Source organism: Globicephala melas, chromosome 13 (genome assembly GCF_963455315.2).
Source record: "Globicephala melas chromosome 13, mGloMel1.2, whole genome shotgun sequence".
Taxonomy (NCBI): Eukaryota; Metazoa; Chordata; class Mammalia; order Artiodactyla; family Delphinidae; genus Globicephala; species Globicephala melas.
The window spans coordinates 70,801,175-70,811,679 of NC_083326.1; the positions used below are offsets into that span (position 1 = coordinate 70,801,175).

Sequence of the window (10,505 nt, forward strand, 5' to 3'; positions counted from 1 at the left end):
GAGGCTCAGAGAGGTTGGACGATGTGCCCAAGGTCACACAGCTCAGCAGCTGCAGAGCTGAAAATTCTCGAAGAGGTTGCCCACCCCTCACCCACTTTCTGGTTCTCTCGTCTTTCTGTGTCTCTGTCTTTCATACAAGTGCACGTGTGCGCACACACACTACACGCAGCACCCCGGCTCCCACGGGGATAAGTGCACGCAGCACCCCGGCTCCCACGGGGGATAAAAGACACTGCTGCGGACAAGTTGCAAGTCACACTTTATTCACTCGCCAGGATGTCTGGTGGGATCCTGGGCAGCTGGCCAGGCCCCTGGGAAGGAGGAAATGGGGGGCACTAGTTGGAGGGGTGGAAGGTGCCTCGCTGGTGCCACTGCATGTCACGGATGCGGCGCACGGACTGCACCTGGGGCTGTGGGGCCCCGAAGTCGCCGCTGTCCTTGTAATCACCCTTCTCCAGCAGGTACTGCAGCCCGCGGTAGCCGGGGTACTGGTAGCCGACCCACCTGCAGGGCCAGAGGTGGGAAGAGGGGACGTGGGGAGACAGGAGATGCAGATGGAGACAGAGGGAGGGAATTGTTTAGCCACTAGGAAGGGTGGGGCCTCCCCATCATTTCACACTAACTGGGTGTTGAGCAGGTACACCCCCACCCTTCCTGGGACCAGCCTCTGCTATCTTCCTTCCCTTGATGGGGAGCTCACTATCTCCAGAAGCAACTTTTAACTGAAGGCCTGACACTGGGTTCAGAGGAAGGGGTGATCTCAAGCTCACTTAAGCTTAGAAGAAGACAGGCCTCTTAACCCAACCCCTGGCAAGGCCAAAGGACAGCAGCCTAGGTCCCAGGAGCCCTCCATGATCCCTCCACCCTTTGAAGCCATCACCATTTAGGGGTCACTCACTCTGAGTACCTGATGACCATTACAGTCTTCTCCCCAGAAAGCATCACAGTCCTGGCCCACATGGACCTGCCCATCCAGTCCCTGTGGACACCTCTAGCTCTGCTTCTCAGACTTGGGCCCCTATATCTCTGCAGCACAGCCACTCCGTCCCTTGTAGAGCCCATCAGACTCACCAGGCTCCTCCCACCACAGGACCTTTGCACGTGCAGTTCTCACCGTCTGGGATGTCCTTCCTTCTCTTTACCTCTATAATACCTACTTTCTTGAGATCTCAGCTCGAAAGTGCCTTCCTCGGGGAAGGAGACCAGATTCGTGCGGATTCCTAAACTATTAACAGTTGTCCACAACCAGACTGCTAGCTACACAAGGCAGAGGCCAGGTCTGTTTAACCCACCTTGACTTACTGATGACTTAACACGGTGCCTGGCATATGACGTCACTCGACAAATTGAATCAATGAATGAATAAACGAGTAAATGGAGGGGAACATGAATACAGAACGTTGCACACTCTAAGAGTTGGACAAGTCCCAGAAAGCCAGTATGTGTTGGTAAACTAGCTCTCTTGGGGGGGGAAAAAGTCTTGATTTGTAACATTTTCCAATTTCTGAGGTGTAAATACTTCATGATGGCTCATTTCAAGTTGCCAATGATGAAATAACCAGCTCACGTAAATTCTGAAAAGTTAACAGTCAGCTTTTGCAAGCTGGTACAAGCCGTCTCCAGCACACCACTGCCCAAAGCCCATCGTCAGACTCCCCATGGATTCCAAATTTTTCACATTGAGAAATTCCCCAATGCTGATGGTTGAGGTTTATGTGCCGAAGTTTAACTTGGTGGAGAAGGATCCTTCCTATTTCCAATCTCAGGAACTCATGCAGTCAAAGGCCAGCACTGGCTGGACTTCCTGCCTCTCCCAGCTCTGTAAGACCACTCAACTCATTCCCAGCTTCTGCTCCCCCCTACACCCTCCCCACCTCTGCCTTACCCTGCCCCCCCCCCACCATTTACTGTCTTGCTCTTTGGGGCTGAGGTTAAGGCCAAGGTTTCTCTCCTCCAGAGGTAGGGTGTTGCCCAAAAGGCAGATCAGGATGGAACTTCAGGGGCTGAAAGCCACGTGTAGGCTGATGATTTCAACGCCCATTTTCCAATGAGAAGACTGAGATCAGGAATGTCTAAGATCCCCAGAGTTCCGGACAGAGCAGGACTTAGCAGCCCAGGGTCTGGGCTCCTGGGGCGGGGCGAGCCAGGGCTGGCTGTGCACTCACGTGCCACTCTGCACCCGCACAGAAGACACCTTCTCCTGGTAGCCATGGGCGTGGAAGCTGGGCACATCATCGTCTATCACCTCCATCTTCTTCCCTGTGAAGTTGGGGTTCTCATAGAGGATGATCTTATGTTCCTGGCTGTCCTGTGGACAGGGAGTGGGGGAAAGCGAGTGTGGGTGAGAGCGCCCAGGGTGCCCTGGAGTTGGGACCAGCAGGCTCCACCTGCAGCCCTCTGGCCCAAGACCCCCACCACGTGAGTGTCTATGGCAACGGCATCCAACAGGGTTTGTTCATTAAGATCCTACTGGGCTATTTTCACCTAACAGACACTCCAGATTCTACACTTTGGGGACTATTTGATTCTGAAATGGCATTTTCCCTCCCAACGCTTCAACTCCCCTTTTAAAAACTAAATGGCAGCCATGATACACACACACACACACACACACACGGGCTTATCGTGCCTCCAGCAGACACTTGAAATATTTTGGCTTTCCTTCATCTCCACATATCTTCCCATCCTCCTGTTCCTGTGACATTTTTCTTAGTCATCTCCTTTCATCCTTTAAACTACTCTTATGCTGTTTGGTGGATAAGAAAACTGAGGCTTAGAGAGGTAAAGTGACTTGGTCAAGGTCACACAGCCGGAAGTGCCAGAGCCAGCAGAGGAACCCAGGTCTGTGGAACGCCAAGTCCAACGTTCTCCGATTTTCCATCTAGCTCTGGGGAGAACTAGACTGGGCTGGGGAGGTTTGGGAGTATAACTGAGCATCGCTGGGCCCTCTGCCCTCCAGAGAGTTCACACGCTAGTAATCAGGATCAGAGAAGCTCTGAAAGGTTACACTGGCATGAGTCGTGAACAAGAGCTAAACTGCCTTCTCCTCTAGCCCGAAACCCAGAATTTCTTTGAATATTTATGGTGGCAATCATTTATGGAACGATTGCTTTGTGACAGAAATCACACAGCCCTGGACAGCACCATCCACATAGAATAGAACGTGAACAGCGCCCCCTGGAGCATCTTGAAGGAAGCCCCTGAAGTCATACTAAGCCTGCTGGTGTCTCAGGACAGTAGATACTAACATCCCCATCTTACAGGTGAGGAAACTGAGGCTCAGGGAAGTGAAGTGACTTATGCGAGGTCACACAGCCAGGAAGTCTCCCGCCAGTCAGAAGGGGCACGATGCCAGAGGTAAAGGCTCCTTCCTGGTCCCCAGACCGCTGGCTCCAGGCGGGCAAAGAGAGGAAGAAGATGAGGGTCAGGGGCTTACCACTTTGATGGGCCTCAGGGAGCTGAGGGAGTCTGTCCTCCGGCTGCTGGTCCATGAGTCCCAGCGGGGGTACTCGCCCTTCTCAAACACAAACTGCTCCCCTTTGCAGTTGGCTTGCTCGTAGCCCACCCAGCTGCAGTAGAGACAGAGAGAGAGAGGGCAAGTCAGGCTCACTCCAGGCTTCCTCTGTGGGGCCCTGGCTACTCGTTTGGGCCCCAGAGCTCACAGTTGCCCAGTTCATCAAAATGAGCAGCAGGGCTTTCCTGGAGGCGCAGTGGTTGAGAGTCCGCCTGCCGATGCAGGGGACATGGGTTCGTGCCCCGGTCCGGGAAGATCCCACATGCAGCGGAGCGGCTGGGCCCATGAGCCATGGCCACTGAGCCTGCGCGTCCGGAGCCTGTGCTCCGCAGCGGGAGAGGCCACAGCAGTGAGAGGCCCACATACCGCAAAAAAAAAAAAAAAAAGAGTAGCAACCTCATTTAAATCCAAGCACAGCAAATCCAAGAGCAGCATCACCTCAGTTATCCAGAACCCAGCACGGTGCTGACTTCAATCATCTGGAACGTAACCAAGAAATAAGGAGGAAGCCTAAAAGATGGCCTAGCAACAAACACAGATGTATAGAACCCATGTCCCAAGGCCAATGGTATGCTGGTAAATGGTAAATTAAATTATGCTGGTAAATTAAAAGCCAGCTCTGAAAAACAAAACAAATCCTGTTTGTAGCGTTTGCTAATTTCCATGGTGTAAATACTCCCACCGTGGCCAGTGTCAAAGCTCTCAGTGTGATATCAGTGAACATGGAGTTGGGAAGAAATGTGCCCAATCAGCTCTTACCACCGAGAACGGACTGCAGAACATCCCTGTATCTAAAGCTCACGTACCTTGTTCATACCAACCCCTTCTCTCTGGGTCTCTTTCCTCTTTGGTTCTTTTTTTTTTTTTTTTTTTTTTTGCGGTACGCAGGCCTCTCACTGTTGTGGTCCCGCAGGCTCAGGGCCATGGCTCACGGGCCCAGCCGCTCCGCAGCATGTGGGATCCTCCCGGACTGGGGCACAAACCTGTGTCCCCTGCATCGGCAGGCGGACTCAACCACTGCGCCACCAGGGAAGCCCATCTCTTTGGTTCTTGATGGTGGTCTCTGGACTCCTACGCTACACAAAACTCTAACAGTCTTAGATCCACAGTAGAAGAGAAAATCCTTAAAGGGAAGGATTACCTGCCGGTGGGGCATGGCTAATAGAGGAAAGGGGACAATAAGAAAAAGGTGGGACCGACTTCATGATGCCTGGCATTCTGGGGCGTTCATCGCAGAGGCAGACAGTTCAGCCTGGCACAGGGACAACTCTTTGGAACAGTCATCTAAGTCCTTAACGGAAGGAGAGATGGTGTTTCTTGCTGCTTTTAGCAGAGGATGCCCTCTTGATGTGGCAATTCAGCTTTAGACAACGTGTCCTTAGAAAACAGTTGTCAAAGAGCTCACAGATACACGGGTAACGATGTTCATCACGGTGTCGTTTATAATATCAAATAATCAAAACAACTTACGCATCCAACGGGCAGGGCCTGGTTGAGTAAATTACGTCGTATCCCGTAATGAAATGTTACAAAGGTATGAAAAACAATGCAGTAGGAGAGGGGTTCTCAAGCTTAACTGGGCGGAAAACCACAAGGTGGTGGGTTTGTGAAATGCAGATTCCTGGGCTCCAGGCCCAAGAGTTTGATTCACTGGGCCAGGGCTGGGACCCAAGAATCTGCACTTCGGGGGCTTCCCTGGCGGCGCAGTGGTTGAGAATCTGCTTGCTAACGCAAGGGACACGGGTTCGAGCCCTGGTCTGGGAAGATCCCACATGCCACGGAGCGGCTGGGCCCGTGAGCCACAACTACTGAGCCTGAGCGTCTGGAGCCTGTGCTCCCCAACAAGAGAGGCCGCGATAGTGAGAGGCCCGCGCACCGCGATGAAGAGTGGCCCCCGCTTGCCACAACTAGAGAAAGCCCTCGCACAGAAACGAAGACCCAACACACCAAAAATAAATAAATAAACAAACAAAAAAAGCCAAGCATTTAAAAAAAAAAAAAGAATCTGCACTTCAAAGCCTCCCCACCTTCTATGATTCTGATACAGATTTACCTCCAAAAAACTCTTTGAAAAGCATTGACATAAAATGCTACTTAATGACATGGAGAGAATTTGAGATAAAAGTTTTCAAAATGAGTTATAAAACAGTATGTGAAGCATGATCTGACTTTTGATTAAGTATATATCTAATATATATTTGATGAGATATATACAGAGAAAAATATAAGTTTATATGAAAATCTTAATGGTTACTCTGAGTGGTAAGATTAGAGTCGTATGGTTTTTTTGCACTAAACCATTGCTCCTTAATTTTAAACAATAAACAATAATTAATAAAAATATCAAAGTTATATTTTTTAAAAGAAAGCAGAGGAGGAATGTAAGGTCTATTTGAGAAATTCTTCCATCCAAATACTAAAAAAAAGACAACTGAAAAATCAGATGTGGTGCTTCAGTTGACAAAACTTCAGCCGTCCAGGAAGGCATGCTCTCAGGAACACTGATGCTCTGAGCGCATCAGCTAAGTGGGGCGGGCAGGGCCATTCCTTTGGCTGTGCTCTCCACACCAGGAGACTCTGATTCAATTAGGGTCATCACACACTGCAGAATTCCCAGTGAACCTTGAGGTGTGGTGCGGGTCATCCAGGACCCACACTAGACTCACTGACCTATTGTTGGGGGTCACTGGTGGCCACCCCTGATTCCGGAGGCTCTTGGAGAGAAGGAACAGTCAGGGAACCACAAGGAGAGGCCCCTGCAGGCCGTGCTCAACTATGTCACCTGAGCGCGGCAGAGTCAGACCTGACCAGTCACCTCCCCTTCTCTCTTGGGCCAGGGGTCCCAAGCCTGCTGGCCCCCAAATGTGTCAGCATATCTGCGAAAACCAAGTATCCCCAGGTCCTGGGAAGGGAGTGGTGGTTGCAGAGCTGGGGTATCCAGCTTTAAACCTCCCAGGAGAGCGAGCACACTCCCAGAGCCAGAGATTGGCAGCTCTAAAAAGGTCCACGGGAGTCACTGTGTCTGTCTCCCTGCCTCAAGGAAGTGGATGACCTTGGTGTCAGGCTCTTCACATGAGCTCCATCTCATCATCCCCAGGAGGACATGGTTAACCTCATCCTACAGAGGAGAAAACCGAGGCTCAGAGAGAGAGGTTCCTGGTCCAACATCACACAGCACAGAATTGGTGGAACCAGGATTTGAAACCCAGCTCTATCTGACCTCAGACCACAAGCTCTCTCCACAGGCTGCCAAGACCCCAAATCCTGGTCCCCTGATTGCACAGTCTAGGAGCTCAGTGAGAGCGGATCCCTCCAGCTCGCTCTACAGCCTGATTGCCTCACCCTGGCAACCCCTGACCAAGTGAGACCCCCCAGGTACTTACGGTCCAGCCTGCACCAGGACAGAGCCTGCCTTCTCCACGCCGGTCTCCTTCAGGTTGGGGCAGGGCCCATTGAGCTCATGTGAGTGGCCCTGGAAGTTTTCCTGCTCAAAGATGATGATCTGCAACAGGAGGAGAGAGTCAGACCCCCGTCCCGATGGGGAGGAGGGAGAACAGGGCAGCAGGGGTGGGAGGGCGTAGGGAGGGGACTCAGAGAGCCTTGGAGGATGCTGAAGGGTTCCACACTCGGGAATCATGAACCAAATATAAAGTCTGACAGTCTTGGCTCCAGTTACCAGCTGTGAGACCTTGAGCCAGTATTTCACCTGTCTGAGCCTCGGTTTCCCCATTTGTAAAATGGGAAATAAAGACAGAACCTACATCATGGGGTTGTTGGAAGGATTCAGAGGAGCGTAATGGCTAGCACACCATATTTGCTCTGGGTGTGGGAGGCATAATTATATAAAGGGACATGCTAAGGATCCCAAGTGGGTAAGTGGCAGAGCTGACATCAGAGCCCAAGCTCGTCTGATGCTGTTTCCTGTAGAGCAGCATTTTGGTACCACTGGTCTGTGGACCAGAGTAGGGGTAGCAAGATGCTAGACCATGCTGCTTAAGCTTCTCCTGCCCCCATCAGAGCTGGACCAGTGCTGCCGTATCCACCCTCCACCCCCGTTTCACCCATAAGACTACGCATACCTGTGCCCTTTTCTTAAGCCCCCACAGGCTTTGCAGGCTTTCCTCCCCCTCTGGATACTTCTTAAGAGGACTTCACTCCCCTTGCCTCACCTGCCTCTCAGCAGCCCAGGGAAGGGCCGGCAGGATCCCCATCAGGAAAAGGGAAGATCGGCAAAACTGAAAGGGCTCCTCCGGCCTCAGAGCCAAGTGCTAAGAGCAGGGGGAGGGGGGCAGCTGCCTCCTGTCAGGATTCCAGACAGAACTTGGGGGCAGACGTTTGCCAGCCACACTTGCCCCAGGGGACTGCCTCTGGATGAAGGGGGACGGGGTTCAGGGAAGGGGGCCTCCAGGAGGGGCAGCTGCCCAATCCAGGCGGTCAGCACTGGCTGGGTAAACATGCCCCTCTCTCCCAGGCCGGGGATTAGCCAGACAAAGCCAGGGGAGGGAGGCCCAGCAAGGTTCACAGCCAAATTCCATGGGCTCAGTTCAGCCTTCACGATCACTGACGAGACCACAGATGGGTCAGGAGACGAACTGGGCTCCTACGTCGCCTCTGTTGCATCCAGCCGTGCAACCTGAGGAGGCCACGCGATGGCTCTGAGCCTCAGCTGCCCCATCTGCAAAATGGGGCATCATGCCTATTCTGCAGGCTTACTGAGAAGAATCAGGAACCTGGGAGTCGGGGGCTAGTGGATTATGACACTGGCCCGGGAGACAAGGGCTTACAGGGGCAAGGAGGGCAAGGCAGGTCAGACGCCCCATGCGTTTGCAAGGCCTCAGAGCCCAGGAGCTCAGTATTATTACTGTTGTTGTATGTATCAACAAATGGAGGCTAAAAATTTACATATTACCTAATCCTTTCAACCTGCACGGTCCAATTCAGCAACTGCTAGATGTCTACTGAACACGGGCAACTAATCTGAAATAAAATGTGCTGTGGGTATCAAATACACATCAGATGTTGAAGATACAGTACGAAAAAAAGAATGTAAAATAGTTCTCTAATAATTTTTCTACTGACTGTACATTAGGATATATTGGGCTTGATAAAATGTATGAAAATTAATTTCCCGTTTCTTTTTACTTTGTTAACGTGGCTACTAGGAAGCGTTAAAGTCCGTAAGTGGCTCCCGTCTGAGATCGGTTGGACAGAGCTGCTCCAAGCCACATCGCACTGGGTTTCTTGCTGCTCAGACTTACCCATCTCACTCCAACCCCCGGGCCTCTGCACTCACTGTGCCCTTGGCCGAGAACACTCTCCCCTACCCCCCATTCCCCAACTTTCACTACTTCCTCAGTTGACTGGGGGCTCTGTTCAATGTCACCTCCTCAGAGAAGTCCTCCCTGACCACCTTAGCTAACACGTTCCTCGTCCACCCTGACCCTAAAGAACCCACTCTTGTTTCTTCCTAACGCTTTTCACTCCTTGAAGTTATATATTAGTTTATTTATTGTCTTTCTTCTAGAAAGTAAGCCTCTTAAGGGACAGAATTGGGGTGAGCTGGGGTGGGGGCCCAAATCAGACAAAAAGGCAGTTCCAGGATGGAATCTATGCCTGGGGCCTCCGAGGCAGAGGGAAACAGGAGGGCAGCCTGGTGGACTGTTGCTGGTAGAAGTTTGAGGGCAGATTCAGTGTGACAAGCCCCTGACATTGGGATAAGATCCCACTGCCCTTAGGAGGAAAAAACAAAGAAGGCTGGCGTTAGGTGGACAAGCATTAGGCTGAGCCTGTTTTCTTTGATTTTGTTTTTGGTTTTTTTTTTGCGGTACGCGGGCCTCTCACTGTTTTGGCCTCTCCGGTTGCGGAGCACAGACTCCGGACACGCAGGCTCAGCGGCCATGGCTCACGGGCCCAACCGCTCCGCAGCATGTGGGATCTTCCCGGACCGGGGCATGAACCCGTGTCCCCTGCATCGGCAGGCGGACTCTCAACAACTGTGCCACCAGGGAAGCCCTGAGCCTGTTTTCTTTGCCTCTTCACAATTACCTTATGCCATGAGTCCAACGCTCCCCATTTTTTGAAGGAGGGACCTGAGGCTCAGAGAGGTCAAGTGACTGGCCAAGGTCACACAGCAGGTGTGGAGTCAGGATTCCCACCCCACTCCCCATTCACAAGCCCCCTCTCAGACTGGACCGAGGGTCTGACTCGGCTTTGGGGACCCACCCTGGGCAATGGGGTAAAGGGTACAGCAGAGAAAATTAAGTCTCCAAAGCCAGAAGGATGCTAGTCGTGGGCTGGGGAGGGGCCTTCTGAATCAGCACCCCCTCCAGTGTGCAAGCCAGGGAGACTGTGGCCCAGAGAGGGGGAGCCCCAGAAAGGAAGGCACCAACCCCACTTTACAGCAGGGAAACCGAGCCTGGGAGAGGCACCATGCTTGCCACCCCTTCCTCCCACGTGGTACCCACCTTGGGGTTGAGGGGCTGAGGTTTGCCCGCTGGGGTCTGGTGGTCTGAGGCCATGGTGGGCGGTCCGGTGCAGGAATGACCTGGAAGGCAAGGCATGGGGGAAGCAGCAGTGAGGACCTCTCTCTGGGCCCTCGGTTCCCTCACTGGGGGGGGACAAAGGTAGTGGCGGCAGCGTGTCCCGGGGCCACATCACTCCAGCCCCACGTGCTGTTTTCTGTCTCCCTGATTTCAGGTTGTCCTAGGGCAGTGGGGACGGCCAGCGGCTGCCTGAACGTCCATCCTTAGCTTCGCTTCTTTGTGTCCAGGCCGGCTCCGAGGGGGGACAGAGAAATGAGGTCTACTAAAAAATAAAGTGAGACACTAGAGTGTGAGTGGGGACCCATTTGGCCCCAGATAATTGATGCTATTATGCATAAATTTCTTATGCATCGATTGATATTACGCAGAAATTTCTTGATTCAAAGAAAATAATGTGGGCAGACAAACCCCACGCACTGGCTGTGCCTGGCCAGGTTTTAGCTCCCAAT

At 52.4% G+C, this 10,505-nt stretch overlaps 1 protein-coding gene across 1 annotated transcript; it reads right to left on the reverse strand.

The window, feature by feature from the left end:
* Window positions 1-335: 335 nt before the first annotated feature.
* On the reverse strand, window positions 336-10,032 carry CRYBB2 (crystallin beta B2). Its single transcript, XM_030860948.2, has 5 exons — window positions 9,979-10,032; window positions 6,898-7,016; window positions 3,437-3,569; window positions 2,166-2,308; window positions 336-504 (listed from the first exon to the last, which is right to left on the reverse strand). Exons 1-5 carry the CDS (start codon window positions 10,030-10,032, stop codon window positions 336-338), a joined length of 618 nt encoding a protein of 205 aa, XP_030716808.1.
* Between the last annotated feature and the right edge of the window lie 473 nt (window positions 10,033-10,505).

What these genes read in the sequence shown, in the direction of transcription:
- CRYBB2 (XM_030860948.2), bottom strand. Translation starts at nt 10,032, where the DNA reads ATGGCCTCAGACCACCAGACCCCAGCGGGCAAACCTCAGCCCCTCAAC. An exon ending in CTCAGCCCCTCAACCCCAAG is followed by an intron (nt 7,017 to 9,978) that starts GTGGGTACCACG and finishes CTCCTGTTGCAG; the next exon opens with ATCATCATCTTTGAGCAGGA. An exon ending in GTGCGGGTGCAGAGTGGCAC is followed by an intron (nt 505 to 2,165) that starts GTGAGTGCACAG and finishes CTGGCCCTGCAG; the next exon opens with GTGGGTCGGCTACCAGTACC.